The sequence below is a fragment of the Salmo salar genome, chromosome ssa05 (genome assembly GCF_905237065.1).
Source record: "Salmo salar chromosome ssa05, Ssal_v3.1, whole genome shotgun sequence".
Classification (NCBI taxonomy): Eukaryota; Metazoa; Chordata; class Actinopteri; order Salmoniformes; family Salmonidae; genus Salmo; species Salmo salar.
The window spans coordinates 59,050,263-59,067,289 of NC_059446.1; the positions used below are offsets into that span (position 1 = coordinate 59,050,263).

General features: G+C 41.9%; 1 protein-coding gene across 2 annotated transcripts in view; it reads left to right on the forward strand.

The window, feature by feature from the left end:
* The first annotated feature begins 292 nt into the window (after window positions 1–292).
* Window positions 293–17,027, forward strand: part of LOC106605311 (lamin-A) — a 31,276-nt gene continuing 14,541 nt past the window's right edge. The window contains exons 1-3 of one of the 2 annotated variants that reach the window (XM_014200791.2): window positions 293–495; window positions 5,694–5,827; window positions 7,859–8,250. In XM_014200791.2, coding sequence (XP_014056266.1) covers window positions 7,904–8,250 — 347 coding nt within the window. In that variant the 5' untranslated portion in view covers window positions 293–495; window positions 5,694–5,827; window positions 7,859–7,903. Of the gene's footprint in view, window positions 496–5,530; window positions 5,828–7,858; window positions 8,251–17,027 lie in introns of those variants that run through there. The other variant, XM_014200790.2, reaches the window with a different exon arrangement.

Genomic DNA, 17,027 nt, shown 5'->3' on the forward strand with positions numbered 1-17,027 from the left:
TTGTCATTCTATTATTTTTCATGGAATTTCTGTGGTAATTGAATATAATTGATTCAGAATTTCTAATAATTAATTTCCTGTATTCTCAAAATGAAAAAGCTTCCTCGGCACTACACACCTGTATATAGATATTGGGTTTAGTGGTGCTATTTTTTTTCTTATTTTCCCTCTTCCTTTTTTATTTTTGTATCACAAAATGAATTTAACGTGATTAACCACACACTACCGCACAGTAGGTGGCGGCATGCACAAACAAAATGAGCGAACGCCATGATACCATAAGAAGAAGAAGACGTTAGCGGGCGCAGCAATGTAATTAATCAAATTTGCAGATGGCTGTAACACCGTAAGGCCCGGTAGTTTACAATTAGGCTACATCAGTATTTCAACCAAATTGTAGGCTACTTAAATTTCACTTACGGGTGACAAATGCGTATGTTTTGAAGTGGCTTTCTTTCATCAGTCAACAAACCAAAAAGTCCCCAACTAGTTGTGGTAAGTTTTATCAAAGAAGCCAATATGGCCATATGTCTGTTGAGGTGAAATGGTTTGCTGTTTTCAATCAGCATTATTCCGTCACAATCTTTCCTTCTATAATATGTTTCCCAAAATGTAATTCCTGCACTTCACGCCAGTCAGAGTTCTCATCAACAGTTGGCCGGTGGGTGGCGCCTATGCCTTTGTTTCTGCCTGTGTTTACTGAAGGAGGAATAATTGTCTTGACTGGATGGATAACAGAAGGCAGGGGGCGCGGCCACGTGTCTCTCAAACGTCAAGTACTACCTACCAAAATGTCCATTCCAAACGAATGGAATGATGAGAGATGAATGACTTTTTGGGGAATTATGAGAGATGAATTGCATTCAATTCCCAACCCATATTTTGGGCCTGCTCGTCAGCCTCAGTAGTCACTCATTAGATATTCAGCCAGCCGTATAAACAAGTGGTTAGGATTAGGAGGAGGCACATTGGAGCTCTTTTCCATTTTGAGCCCTATACCCTCTTTATCTGTTCCTATGGGACACTTCATAATCACATCATGTTCCTAATTATGCTAAATGGGACCTTGGGCTTGATCCTTCGTCCCTTGTGTTCCTGTATCTTTTGGCCCCACCCAAAGGGAGGATGCCTGTACAAAACAAAGTTAGTACATGTCTGCCAATGTAGTCCTACTGTACTCTGCTGATACATTTTGTAAATCAGGAGCAGAAGAGTAGAGCATCTGAAGTGAAGCCTGCCATTCTTCCCCTGAGGGTAAAGGATTTACAGTTAATACTAGTCAGACAATGCATCAAAAGCCATTCATACAACAGAGTATAAACCATCTTAGCATACACTGAAACTTTAATACAAAGTAGGCTAATGTATCTTTACATTTATTTTTGTTGAACTTTGTAGAGATTGATCCTGGTTACAAAAATTCACACTCAATAAACTGAGACAGATAGATGGGCGCGCTAGCTACAGCAAAGCAAACAGCCTATAGCAACATGTCTCAACTACATGTCAAAAATAATTTTCTGTAGCTATTTGTTCATTTTTCAAGCTAACACAAAATAAACCAAGGTGGAATTAGGAAATAAACTAGGATATGCCATGCAGGATTTGCCTTGCAGTGAGAAATGTAACAAGTGATAATACTGTTAGAAGGGTAACATGAAATGGTACTGTAATTATGATTCAGATTCGGGTGAATATTCCATACTTTGTGATTACTATTTGCAGTTTTACTGTGGCCTTAGATGATATGTGATTCACCACCTGGATTCGGTCTTATTTAGCAAAATTTGAAATTGTGTTTTTTACTTTGGATAAAAGTAGAGACTCGGAGCTACAAAATTATATATCATACACAGCATTTTTGAGGAACAATGGGAAAGTAGTTCTGCTTTGAATGTTATACACTTGTAAAATCACTTTTGAGAAAAGGGCCTTTGAATATTTTGGTACCTACTGGAGAGCTTTCCTTTGTCTGCACCCATTCAGTATTGTTCACACCCTCTTAAACCAGTCCCACCCATCTCTTTAAGGATTCACATGAGGTCATGTGATAAACAGTGAGTAGTGTAGTAAAGATTAAGACTAAAAGTGGTAGTAGCCTACAATAAGGAAACATTTCAGGTAAACAAAGTGTCCAGATAAAAAATTTTTTATACATTTTAGATGAAGCTTACCCAGACACACTTGTCTAAATTGATGGGTCATGTGAAAGAAATGCTATAACCCCAGCCACATCCTGTACGTAGTGCATCAGCATTCAATAGAGTATCTCATTTGTAAAAAACAAAACATTATATTGCTCAAGAGTGCCTTGTTTTTTGCTGCCCTCTTGGAATGCTATAGGGGAATGGAAAGAAATAGTGAAAGAGAATGAAAAAGAAAGAAAGGGCTGCAGAGTTAACTGACTGCAGAGTTAACATGCCTTTTGTTGCCTGTCATGTCTCGTAAGTTGCATCACAGGCTGTCATTCCTGCTCCTGCCTGTTGACTGGATGAGTGCCTCAGAGAGTTAGAGCATTCACTCCTGACCCTGGATTTCAGCGGACCCACTTTTTGTGTTGGTTTTACATCAAGCAACAGCCTTCATCCAAAAGTCCGATCTCTCTGTTTAGGGCTGTGAGGATACCAGTAACATAACATTTTTTTACATGGCAAAAATGAGAACACGAAGCAGACCAAAGTCTTTGGTCCTTTAAAACCTGCTATACAGTTGAAGTCGGAAGTTTACATACACCTTAGCCAAATACATTTAAACTCAGTTTTTCACAATTCCTGACATTTAATCCTAGTAAAAATTCCCTGTCTTAGGTCAGTTAGGATCACCAATTTATTTTACGAATGTGAAATGTCAGAATAATAGTAGAGAGAATTATTTATTTCAGCTTGTATTTTTTTCACCACATTCCCAGTGGTTCAGAAGTTTACACACATTCAATTAGTATTTGGTAGCATTGCCTTTAAATTGTTTAACTCGGGTAGCCTTCCACAAGCTTCCCACAGTAAGTTGGGTGAATTTTGGCCCATTCCTCCTGACAGAGCTGGTGTAACGGAGTCAGGTTTGTAGGCCTCCTTACTCGCACACACTTTTTCAGTTCTGCCCACAAATATTCTATAGGATTGAGGTCAGGGCTTTGTGATGGCCACTCCAATACCTTGACTTTGTTGTCCTTAAGCCATTTTGCCACGACTTTGGTAGTATGCTTGGGGTCATTGTCCATTTGGAAGACCCATTTGCAGCCAAGCTTTAACTTCCTGACTGATGTCTTGAGACGTTGCTTCAATATATCCACATAATTTTCTTTCCTCATGATGCCATTTATTTTGTGAAGTGTACCAGTCTCTCCTGCCGCAAAGCACCCCACAACATGAGGCTGCCACCCCCGTGCTTCACGGTTGGGATGGTATTCTTCGGCTTGCAAGCCTCCCCCTTTTTCCCCCAAACATAACGATGGTCATTATGGCCAAACAGTTCTATTTTTGTTTCATCAGACCAGAGGACATTTCTCCAAAAAGTACGATCTTTTTCCCCATGTGCAGTTGCAAACCATAGTCTGGAGGTCTACAATTCTTTTTCTGAGGTCTTGGCCGATTTCTTTAGATTTTCCCATGATGTCAAGCAAAGAGACACTGAGTTTGAAGGTAGGCCTTGAAATACATCCACAGGTACACCTCCAATTGACTCAAATGATGTCAAATAGCCTATCGGAAGCTTCTAAAGCCATGACATAATTTTCTGGAATTTTCCAAGCAGTTTAAATGCACAGTGAACTTAGTGTTTGTAAACTTCTGACCCACTGGAATTGTGATACAGTGAGTTATAAGTGAAATAATCTGTGTGTAAACAATTGTTGGAAAAATTACTTGTCATGCACAAAGTAGATGGCCTAACCGACTTGCCAAAACTATAGTTTGTTAACAAGAAATTTGTGGAGTGATTGAAAAACGAGTTTTAATGACTCCAACCTAACTTCCGACTTCAACTGTATGTAAAATATTGTGTGCTATAGTTTGGAAAATAAATAAATGTTACTCTGGATGACATAATGTTTGTTTCCAAAATTACGGCTGTTTTCCTAAAGACGTAAAAACCACTTTGTGTTTGCTTTCCTTGCCACGAAACTAATGAGTATTGTGATTCTGGCATCGTCCCGGTCTTACTATTGTTAACCCAAAGGGTTTTATGGTTATGTTATTTGTGCATGTACCAAAATGAAGTGAATTTTTATTTAACCTTTTATTTGACTTAAGAACAAATTCTTATTTATATTGACGGCCTAGGAACAGTGGGTTAACTGCTTTGTTCAGGGGCAGAACGACCGATTTATACCTTGTCAGTTCAGGGATTCGATCAAGCAACCTTTCGGTTACTGGCCCAATGCTCTAACCACTAGGCTACCTGCTGCCCCAGTTTGAAGCAAACGCAGTAGTGGCTTCTTTGTACTAGGTTTTTTGAGTCCTTTATGGTTCAGGCACAGATGCAGTCCACCCAGAGAGTTGGCTATTTGCTGCTTTTTAGTATAGTCCAATGTCCAGTATAAGAGTTTGGGGTAAATACTTCATTTGGAACAAGCTTGTTGTTTGTTAGGGGCAGTGGTGTAAACTACTTAAGTAAAAATACTTTTAAGTACTACTTATGTAAAGACACCCCAAAAAACTACTTGACTTTACTATTTATATAGTACTCAAGTATGACAATTAGGTACTTTTTCCACCACTTGTTAAGGGGAATGCCTAAGGAGCAAGAACAGTGAGAGGGAGGGAGGGAAATGGGGGAGAGGGAGGGGTTAAAAAAGGGGGCACCGCTGAACACAGTGAACAGTTTGTGCTGGGATATGTGACTCAGAGAGAGAGAGAGAAGGCCACAAAATTACAGGTCCTTTCCACTGCTAGGGCTTCGCCAGGGTACTCCCATAGCCACTGGGCCTGTCCAATGCCATGCCCACACTCTCTATCAACAACACACACACACACACACACACACACACACACACACACACACACACACACACCAGAATAACCATCCTCTCCTGACATTGGACTTGATTGGACCTGTTCTTTTATTAACTCCACCCCGAGGCAATAAATACAAGATCCATCTTCGAGCAGAGATGATAAAGAGACCTGGGAGCTTGAAGATGACCTATGGGAATTACTGTATTGGTGTACTGTGCTCTACCCTTCATTGGAAATATAGCAGTAACATAGACTATTTTCTTTGGGATTTTTGGTCTTTTGATAAAAAAAATGGTGCAAACGCAATCTTTTTTTGTGAGCTGACAGTAAGGTGATGATTTGCAATTGCAGACTAGACTAATTTGTACAGCTCCGTACAGTTAAATAATGGATAACGGCGGATTTTCCATCCAACCATTTTTCTCTGTCTGTTTGCACTTGAAAGTGGAGCTTTCAAGCAGTTGGGATCACTGTGTCTGTGAGCCCACTGTGAATGAATGAGAAAGGAAAAGAGAGTAAGAGAGAGACACCAGGGAGCTGAGTAGTTGCTGTGCTGTGTGTGGGCTCTATCTGTATTAGTCCAGCCTGGCTCCTCCTTGCCCCACCCTCTCCCTCTCCCTCCTTCCCGCTCTCTTTCGCTCTTCAGCGATACATGTGCAGGGAGAGACTGTGACGCAGCCATTCCAGAGCGTGAGCCAAAGGCACACAGACAGCACTGATCCTCCTCCCTATACTCCACAGGGGCACCCCAGACCCAGAGAAGAACACCTATCTACAACACACAGCGGCAGCTGAACTTCCATCGAGGTCCGGCTGTGCAGACACACACTGCTCCATCAGGAGGCTTCCACTCACAACCTCACACTCTCACTAAGGTAAGATAAATACATTTTGGCTCTGGTTGCACTTTGACTGACAGTTGTGAATGTCAGCCCACACTAACAGAGATGTGAGAATAGGTTCCTGCTTGTACTTCGATCTTGACGACTACAGGGTACAGTTCAAATTTCATTTCACTTTCGTTGTTGACCGGTTGGGGGCGTAGGATAACAACTCGGCTGTGACCTTTTTAAAGTAAATAAGTCATTCAGTGTAAGTTACTCTAATGCATGGTTATTGGGGAAAGTAATGTAGTAGTTACTCTTTCCAAAAGTACCTCATTATCTATGGAAAGGGCTTGACAGATGTACATTATAGGGAGTGCTAAGGTGTTCACATTCATCAGTTACTTATTTATCGTATATGCTGTATCATTGCACGAGTAATGAAATAGATTACGTCTATCTGTTATTGAGTGATTCCTCACAAAACCCAGACAAAAAAGACCATGATTATGGGGATTTTCTCAAAATGTATTTTATCCTTTGGAAGAAGGATTGTTGACATACAATGAGTGTACAAAACATTAGGAACACCTGCTCTTTCCATGACTGACTGACCAGGTGAAAGCTGTTAAATCCACTTCAATCAGTGTAGTTGAAGGGGAGAAGACGAGTTAAAGAAGGATTTTTAAGCCTAGAGACAATTGAGGTATGGATTTTGTATGCGTGCCATTCAGAGGGTGAATGGGCAAGAAAAGATTATTTAAGTTCCTTTGAACAGGGTATGGTAGTAGGTGCCAGGCGCACCGGTTTGAGTGTGTCAAATTGCAACGCTGCTGGGTTTTTCACTCAATTTTCCCGTGTGTATCAAGAACGGCCCACCACCCAAAGAACATCCAGCCAACTTGACACAACTGTGGGAACCTTTGGAGTCGACATGGACCAGCATCCCTGTGGAACACTTTCAACACATTGTAGAGTCTGTGCCCCGACGATTTGAGGCTGTTCTGAGGGCTAAAGGGGGTGCAATATTAGGAAGGTGTTCCTAATGTTTGGTACATTCAGTGTGTATTTGGTATTTGTATCTAAAAGCATAATTGAGAAATAATTAATCAAAATTGGCATATTTATGACATTTTGGGCATACCAAGGCCTCCTTTAAGACTCCATAATGTTTAATCTGTAGATGCTACAAAGCAAGAATTGGTGGCATATGAAGCTTTACAGCTTGCTCTGTAATATGAGTAGTATTTAGATTTCAATATTTATTTTTTACATTAATTTATGAATATTGAAAAATATATTAACATGGCTATTGAAAATATATCATTTTTTATATTGCTAATTGTCAATATATTGTGGAAACATAATTTACTCTACTGCCATCTCAGTGTTCCAGAGTGGAATCTCAGCTAGTTTTTTGGGCTTCAAAAGCCTTTCATCCAGTACTTTCTGACAGTCATTTCACTGCTGCCTCTGCCCGTCTAAACATTGAGAAAGTGGTTCTTCATCTCCTAATCAGGGCATCCTGCTGTGTTTGTTTATGTAGTGAGTCAAGGCCATGGTATAATGACTGAGATTTAGGCAAGCCGAATGTAAGTGGAGGGAGACAACCATCGGACAGATTTCTCCGAATTAGTGACTCTGACATAATTAGCAGGCTGTTAGTACTTCTTCACTCTGTCTCAACAAGCAGTTGGCCGACAAGGGAGATGATGCAGATATTCTTTGCTTGTATAATGTTTGTTCATTGTTTTGTATGCTTCTGTAGTTCTTGAATACATATTTTGTGTATATTATCAAAATTGTCTAATTGCCTGTTCAGACGCCAGACGGTGGGAATTAGACTTGCTCAGGAGAGAGCTAAAGTTGCTTAACCACCCAAACAGCAATTTTAGTAGGGCTTCTCTGATGGTGAGAGAGATGCGTAGCTGTTATATGCCTAAGCCCCAACCCCCTCCTCCTTTACTATTTTCTATTTTGGCACATGCCATCTCACATGGTTCCTCCCTCAGGCTTCGCTATACTTGTTCTAACATTTGCTGTATCAGATGTTGATTAATTAATGAATCCTTCCCTCCACAGCCTGTCTCCCAGCCAACCACCTGAACCACCTGCTGGATATCCACTATGGAATCTCCAGGTCAGAAACGAGGCAGTCGTGTTGGGACTGCCACCCCACTCTCCCCAACCCGCATCTCCCGCCTGCAGGAGAAGGACGACCTGTGCAACCTGAACGACCGGCTGGCCGTCTACATCGATAAGGTGCGCTCGCTGGAGATAGAGAATGCTGGGCTGCGGCTGCGCATCACCGAGTCCGAGACCGAGATCAGCCGTGAGGTAACGGGCATGAAGGCGGCCTATGAGACGGAGCTTGCCGACGCCCGCAAAACCCTCGACTCGGTGGCCAAGGAGCGCGCCCGACTGCAGCTGGAGCTAGGCAAAGTCAAGGAGGAGTACAAGGAGCTCAAAGTCAGGTAGGACACATTGGGTTGGCAGGGTTTAGGTTATTTTCTTCGTAGGCAGCATTTAAAGGCTGCAAACACAAATGTTCAGTTGAATTGAGGCCAAATGTTCTAGGTGGGTGGCAAGAGAACTAGGGGAAACCCTGGGATGGGGATGGAAAGGCAGGAGGTTTATGGGTAATCCTGTATCTGAATGTGGTGTCATAAAGTTACTCTATTGCCATGCTCCCTGTTGTAAGTTTCTGGCTGAGGGACACATTGGGTTTTGGCCAAGGGTGTAATTAATTTAGTCTAAATTTGAAAGTGATTGCGATTCAGCATGTAATCTCACTGACACACATTTACCTGCCTACAACCTACTATATAATGATAGGGAGGGGCATATTCAAACCAGAGGATGAGACACCATCTCATTTCATTATACCTCATTTGTGGTTACGTTATTTCCCTGTAGTGGCTCTGACTCATCAACCAGTGCAGGTCTGCTCTTACTCCAGTCCTTCACTACAGTCATTCTCAATGAAGTAGATTTCCACTACTACATCATGTTCCTCTTTCTCTTCCAAACCATAAGTACACCAGCCCTGAAACCATTTTCACCCTGGACTGGATACCTAGTATGCTGGCACATTTGTCAGAGCGTTGGTCAGATAAGCCTTTACTAATAAATAATTGAATTTAACCCATTGCAACCTTTAATTCCAAGGCAGTTTGCCACTGAGGATGTGAGTGGTAGTGCTTCTAATCCATCCTGGGTGATGTAACATCCATTTTGCACCAGACTGCACACCACCTATTAGTTAAACTCTGACTTCTAAAATCCTTTAGAAAGAGGTGTGGAGAGTGACATGCCTGACATTAGTTGTGTACATTCCTGGTGGTTTTCAGCAGGTTGGGTAGTAATGCTGTATTACCCCACATGGTAATGACAAAGGGCCCAGCCACGGGGCCACGCCCTGACAAACAGCTCGCTCTGTTTAGCTTGATTTACGAGTGTAATGACACAGTCAACACTCCCACAATCCCATGCATGCAATGCGTTATTACGCAACGCATTTCAATCAAAGCCTGTAAGCAGGTTTACAGGTTAAGATAAAATATGCTTTAATCCAAACTGGTTTTAGCACCATTCTCCAACCAACTGAGCCATCTGAACTGGCTGGGTAGGTTAGACTTAGACCTTCGGGAGAATGTTAAAGGGATCTGTCTACCAGAGTTAAGTGGTTATGTGCCCACAGACAGAAAATAGCTCACATCTCTCGCTCTCTCTCCTACTAGCAGGCAACGGCCCTCAATGACTCCACAGGAATGTTTGAATGTCTTGGCAAAGTGCAAATTGGGTTGCAGTGCGTCTGAGAAAATGAAAGACAGTTGAAAGTGTTAGTTGTATTTACTTGTTATTTTACTCTTTTACTTTGTTTCTTTAACGTACCCTCGTTTATGCACGGGGCTTCCCTCCGCAGGAGGTAGCAAACAGAGAATAGGAATATTTTAAGCTATGCAAACACTGTCTTCAACAGCTTCTCATTGGCATGACTCTGAGTTTCAACACCATGCAATTGCAATGTTGAAGCAACGGCGTCTGTACAGAGACGTGAGGGTGGAGTCTTACTTGTCCAACCATAGTGCCAATGTGTTTTCAATTAATGTTTGCAGTGTATCCGTCAAGATGGAATGTACAGTATTTGATGTGCCCAACGTTGCAGGTGAGGGTGTGGCTCTGGGGCGGGTTTGTGTTTGAGTGCCGACCTTGGTCGGGGTGTGGACTTCTGGGTCTTGACTTGAGGGTGTTGAGTGAGTTAGGCTTGAAGAGTAGTGACTCTCTTTAAAAACCAAGCCTGTTTGGTGAGTGAATGGAATTTTACAGTTCACTTAAATTCTCTTTCCCATTGTGCCGTAAGGTCCCTAGCTGAGTGAAGAATAGCAACAGCGCCTATAATTGTATTGGTTTCCTTTGGAAACCAATCATTTGTTACACGTGTGGTGGAAATGTATCACTCAGGCCTGCGTGGGCAGCCTCGGTCTCTTACGCTGCAGCCGGTGTGTTTGCCAGTGTTAGGTTGCCATGGCAGCTGGGGAGTCTTGGCATGGGCGTGTGACAGGGTGGTGACTCAGAGGTTTTTCAGGGCCTTGATTGTGGGAAGGGAGCTGCTGGCTGTGGCCTCTCTTTAGGTCTGGACCTCTGGGGCAGAGCAGCGAGCCATCTTTATTAATAGTTAATGCGTATAGTTCCCTATCAACACCATGTTATTACCACTGGCTGGTGCCCTATGAGGACTTGCAAGTAAATGTAACTTTCTTATCAGAGACAGAGCAGTATACCGTCCCAACAAATAAACAGTGTGCATTTCCCTTTCAACAATATTCTTAGTCATTCAAATATTATAATACCCCATTACTGTAGGCCCTACATTATCACTTTACATTTTAGTCATTTAGCAGACGCTCTTATCCAGAGCAACTTACAGTAGTGAATACATCATTTCATTTCATGCATTTTTCTGTATTTTTTTGTATTATTTTTTTTTGTACTGGCCCCCCGCGGGTATCGAACCCACAACCCTGGCGTTGCACACACCATGCTCTACCAACTGAGCCACAGGGAAGACAAGGTTATTTTCTTCGTAGGCAGCATGCAAAGGCTGCAAACACAAATGTTCAGTTGAATTGAGGCCAAATGTTCTAGGTGGGTGGCAAGAGAGCTAGCAAAGATGGGGTGGCAGGAGTATTATTAGAGGAAACCCTGGGATGGGGATGGAAAGGCAGGAGGTTTATGGGTAATCCTGTATCTGAATGTGGTGTCATAAAGTTAGTCTATTGCCATGCTCCCTGTTGTAAGTTTCTGGCTGAGGGACACATTGGGTTTTGGCCAAGGGTGTAATTAATTTAGTCTAAATTTGAAAGTGATTGTGATTCAGCATGTAATCTCACTGACACACATTTACCTGCCTACAACCTACTATATAATGATAGGGAGGGGCATATTCAAACCAGAGGATGAGACACCATCTCATTTCTTTATACCTCATTTGTGGTGATGTTATTTCCCTGTACTGGCTCTGACTCATCAACCAGTGAGGGGTAAGTTACATTTACTTGCAAGTCCTCATAGGGCACCAGCCAGTGGTAATAACATGGTGTTGATAGGGAACTATACGCATTAACTATTAATAAAGATGGCTCGCTGCTCTGCTCCCAGAGGTCCAGACCTAAAGAGAGGCCACAGCCAGCAGCTCCCTTCCCACAATCAAGGCCCTGAAAAACTTCTGAGTCACCACCATTATACAGTGCCAAGCCCTCTAGCCCTGTTTTGATGTGTGCTGCAGCAGATGTAACTGACACTTACCATGGCCTGTGACTGTACACACCTGTTCTTAGACATGCCATTGGGCCACGCCACACAGTCGCATTTGTGTCGCAACAGACGCATGCAACTCCCCTGAGGGCAGACCAGCGCCATTGGGCTACTAGGATGTAAACTGCTTGTCTACAAACCAGTCTAGCTTGTAAATGATTTGCCAGTGGGGATAAAAACAAACCTTATTTGGCTAAAGCATGTTCCACTGTTAGGATAGAGTAAGAATTGCTAGGCTAGAACACAAGCGGGCTAGCCTAAAAATATTGACTGCTCACCTAAGACGCTGCTATGCCGCAATTTGATTTGCTAAGCTTCAACATGAGCCCCAAGGCTTGGCCCACACTCCCACATTCGTCAAGGTCTAGTTATCCACTGTGGATGCTCCTCCTCTTGAACATAAGAGGGGCGGCGGACGCTAGTCTCATGCCACAGTGCCTTCCATCTGTGCCAGTGGCTGTGAAACAGGAGCATGTGTGGGGGAACCTGCTCCCGGTCGTCATTGGCAGGACAACCCCTTGTCTCCCCATCCAGACGATGAATAGGCTGCTTTGTGTTGACAATATACAGGGAGACCCATGCAAGCTCTGCAGATACGGTGTTCTCTCTAGATCTTATTGTTGGTTCACCTATTGAAAAATGCCACTTTGAATTCTGCCCAGTTTACAATGTGAATTATATTGTTAAAACCTATTGCTTTTTGACCTTCACTCCCTGGAAGTAAAGATGGTTCGCTAATCTATTGCAAACTGTAAAACAATGATTTTTATTGTTGGAGTTGTAGGCATTCGGGATTCAAGGTGGTGGAATAGGCTAGATCATTGAGGGAGTTCAAAAGTCAATACTCCTTGCCATTTCCAGACTCTTTTCCAAGGTTGCTGTTTGCAAGACATGTTGGCAAAGAGTAACAGATAAGCTTAGCTAATGGTGGGCCAGGACAGATAACATCTAGCACAATGGATCATTTGATAAGATCTTCTAACACACGTAGGCCAATGATGTTTTGTCTGTTTATTGAGGGTACGGTATGCAGGATAAATGTTCATTAGAATTAATATGGTTACAGTGTGAAGTATCCCAACATATATTTCCTTTTTTAATTGTCATTTCATTCCAATGACATGAATGATGGAAAATCTGATATGAAGTCGTTAGTCTTCCCTGTGGCTCAGTTGGTAGAGCATGGTGTTTGCAACGCCAGCATGGTGTGTGCAACGCCAGGGTTCTGGGTTCGATTCCCGCAGGGGGCCAGTACTAAAAAAATGAATGTATGCATTCACTACTGTAAGTCACTCTGGATAAGAGCGTCTGCTAAAATGTAAATGTTTAGCTTCTTTATGTACTGTAATGTATTTTGTGCTGGAGTGGCTGCCATGCCAACTTGTAGCACTTTGGGGCTATCAGAGAACACAGCAGGAAGTACACTTATCATATAGCACGAACACATTTCCTTCATTAAGAAAATTTGTTCTGTTTCCTTTCTTCGCTCGCGCGCACACACAGCATGTGTTTTACTATATTTGTGGGGACCTAAAATAGATTTCCATTCAAAATCCTATTTTCTCTAAACCTAACCTTAACTCACAACCCTAACCCTAAACCTAACCCATAAGCTTCAAATAGCCTTTGTCCAGGTGGGGAGAATTTCTTGTTTTACTGTCCTTTTGGGGATTTCCGGTACCCACAAGGATGGTAATACAAGGAGGCTAAGTGGTCTATTTGTAGGCCCAAATATTTTATAAACACATAGTTTGGTTACCACTAGTAACCAAGGACTGTACTGCTACTTTTAGCTCTGGGAAACTCTAAACAATTCGCTGATGTGTACTGCACTCTACTTCCATTTAATCATGTGAATGTTCTGCCGGGCTGACACACAGCCGGACAACAGGAGGAACCCATTGAAGTCCATTTGTTATGCTAAAGTGTTTGAATTATGTCACTCTCCCTTAAAATGGACAAGAGCAAACATCCTCTCCCCACCAATGAATGATGATGTATCAAAGCTGTTCAAATACTCTGGGGTTCTGTACTCAAACAACCTCTCTAAAGGTTTTTGGCTCAATCCCTCAGGATATTAATGTCTAAAGTTCACAATAGAAACAGGGAAAGTACACCTCAGAGAGAAATAGTTGGTGCACATCCTTAATTGTGCAGAACATAACTTGAATTGAATATAAGAAGAAACATTTCTTATTCAACATAGAATCCATCTTTGCTACAGTTCGTGAGGCACAAAGAATCAATATTTGGTTTCTAAAGCGCTCACTCTTCATGGAACAGATAGAAACTCGGCAGTGTGTGCAGCCTTTTCCCCACTCGTTTTCCTCAGGGAAGAATGTGTACCATGACAGTTTATTATACTACAGCTTCTCCCAGGAGGTTTGGATCACCGTTCTCTCGGTAAACTCCCTCGAGGGCAGCGTCATTCTACCAGCATGACCTCATCCTGTATCATGTGACACAGTGTGACCTTCTCAAGTTATACAGAACCAAGTCTGTCTGGACCGCAGGCTCCCTGGATTTGGGTGACCTGCTTTATTTTAGCCACAATGGTGTGTAGGCCACAAATGAAACCTGTTCTGTGACCTGCTATTAGAGAGACCGGTTCAGGCTTATTGAAAATGTTTAAGTATATTTAAAAAGTATGTTATAGCAAAATTGTTTGTCTTCATGAACAGCCAGTTTTCATGTCGTTGATTATTTGTATTTTTAAAATTTTACCTTTTATTTAACTAGGCAAGTCAGTTAAGAACAAATTCTTATTTACAATGACGGCCTAGGAACAGTGGGTTAACTACCTTGTTCAGGGGCAGAACGACAGTTTTTCACCTGGTCAGCTCGGGGATTCAATCCAGCAAACTTTTGGTTACTGGCCCAACGCTCTAACCACTAGGCTATCCTGCCGCCCCATTGAGAGCATTTTACAAGTGTTTACTGTGTCATTAGTTGTTAGTTCAGCAGCTGTTCAACTAGTTTATTGACTAGTAATGCATCGGGAGCTTGAAGGCTGACTGTTCCAACGGCTGTAGTTATACAACATGGAATGTTGTTAATAGGAAGTCTGTTATGAAGGTTCTACAATTGATGGCTATTCTCATACATTGTTTTGTCTTTCAACTTAGTGTCCCCTAGGCTCTATGGCTCTCCAAAGGTGTGAGTGGGGCAAGTGGGAGTATACCTAGCCTAGTCTCGTGGCTACTCGCTCCACCGGCCTTAACAAAGTACATGGCAATGGAAAACAGATGTGCTAAGACTGTACATGTGATGTCTGCAATATAGAGCTCTCTTTGTTGGGCTGAGTTTTGATAATTAAAGAATAGTGTTTGGCCTTTCAGTAGACCAGTACTGTGTGCGGAGAAGGCATTGGCGGGCTGGAACGAGTGTGTGTGTGTGTGGATCAGAGTTTCCATAGCACTTTGATTCTTTTCAAGACCCAGCCAAGCTGAATGAGTCATCCGCTCGCTAACAGGGTAAATCACTTTAAGATGCTGGGCCTCTGCACACATGCTCACTCTACACGAACACACATCATACTTAGACACACACTGCATGTACACAAATTAAAACACACATACACACCTCAAAGTAAGTTACACACACACACACACACACACACACACACACACACACTCAACACACTGGGAAGTTCCCATTTGGTAGTGGATGAAGTGGGTGCGACCCCCAAATGTTCTAATCTGATCAGTAATGTAACTGCCAGTGGATTACCACAACTCTGAATGCTCAAAGTACATTTGAGATTATCAATATGTCTGAAGCGTTTTCATTTCCTTCAACAGAGTTTGATGTTTGCATGGAGCATTTTGAACATTCAGGAATACCTCCAGATGTTTAGCATTTTGTGTCACTCAACATCACTCTTGTTTACTGGAGCCTATACAATCCAAGTTTTAAAAGGATTGTCATGGTTAACCAGATGCAGGACAATGTCATCCAATGCACTGCTATAGACTCACTAGGGAAATGTTTACTGACATTTACATACCGTAATGCAGAAGGGAACTAATCTTTACTTATTAAAGATGGATTATGTAACTTTTTGGGCGACCTGACCAAATTCACATAGAAATGTGGTGGGTTGTAGATCTGTCATTCTCGTTGAAAGTAAGTCTAAGAAGCGGTAGATCTGTTCTATGTGCACTGCTTCTATGCTTCCTGTTCTTAAGTTTAGTTTTTGCATCGTTTACTTTTCGGTTTTGCACACCAGCTTCGAACAGCTGAAAATACAATATTTTTGGTTATGAAAAATATATTTCACAGCGGTTTAGATGGTACAATGATTCTCTACACTATACTTGCTTGTTTTGTCACAAACTGAAATTAAGCGAACTATTAGAATTTTAGCAACCAGGAAATGGCAGTGCGATTTCTGCATAGTGCATCTAACAGTTGGGTGCTGTTACAGACTTATTCCCATTGGCTAGAATAGGCTAAAGAATGTTAAAGCTAACACTGCTCCTCCTCAATGGCGCCACACAGTCTGCTGTATTAGTTCCATAATGCTAACGTTAGCACCACTCCCCATCTATTCACATGGCACCACAGCAGAGCTTTCATTGTAACTCAATGCAGCTGCATGGGGTAATAGGCCTCAGATCAGTTAAGCTCTGACTCTGTTCAGTGGCGTGCCCAGAACATTTTGAATGGGGTGGCCAAGGTGGGACACACACCCAGTTTAGGGGGACAATACCATTTTGAACCTGATTTTATTTTTTTAAAATCTATTTAAATTTTTTTAATATATTGAATTTTTTTTTTTTATTTGTATTTTTTTTGTACAAATTTAAATTATAGTGGTTCAACACATTAAATGCTTAAGTTTGGTACATTTCCCTGTTCAAATAAATAAATTCCAAAAGTGTTGTTTACATTTGAGGTCAGGATTTTATAGAAGGGTATTAGCATACAGCAGTAAATTCACTTGAAAGTGACATCTAGAGAGCACCCCCTGCACACACTGTTTGTTGTTCATCTACATGGAGCGTATGTTCTACCAAGGTTAAAATGTATGCAGTAGTTTGATTTCATGCAATCTCAATTCATTTCATTAGTGTTATTGTCTGAAATTTGACTAAAGCTCATAAGTGAGACAGGTTTAAAATACTTTTAGAGGTGTAAGAATTGATTTACATAGCATCATTTTCTGTGTGTAGGTAATACTCCTGACAGTTGAAGTATTATAGAACGAGTGTTACAACGGGTAAAAGACAAGGACAAACTGGCTAACCTGTGTTCTCTAGTTATCTACCTTATCAGGGCTAGACAATCAAATCAAACAACAATAGCTAGCTCTTATGCCAACATGCTGAATGAAAGGGCACCAGGCTTCGGACTCATGTCATGGTGAATCACTAACTAATCATTAAAAGTGGAACCAGGCCTGTGTCACGTACACACAGAGCCAGAGCTACAT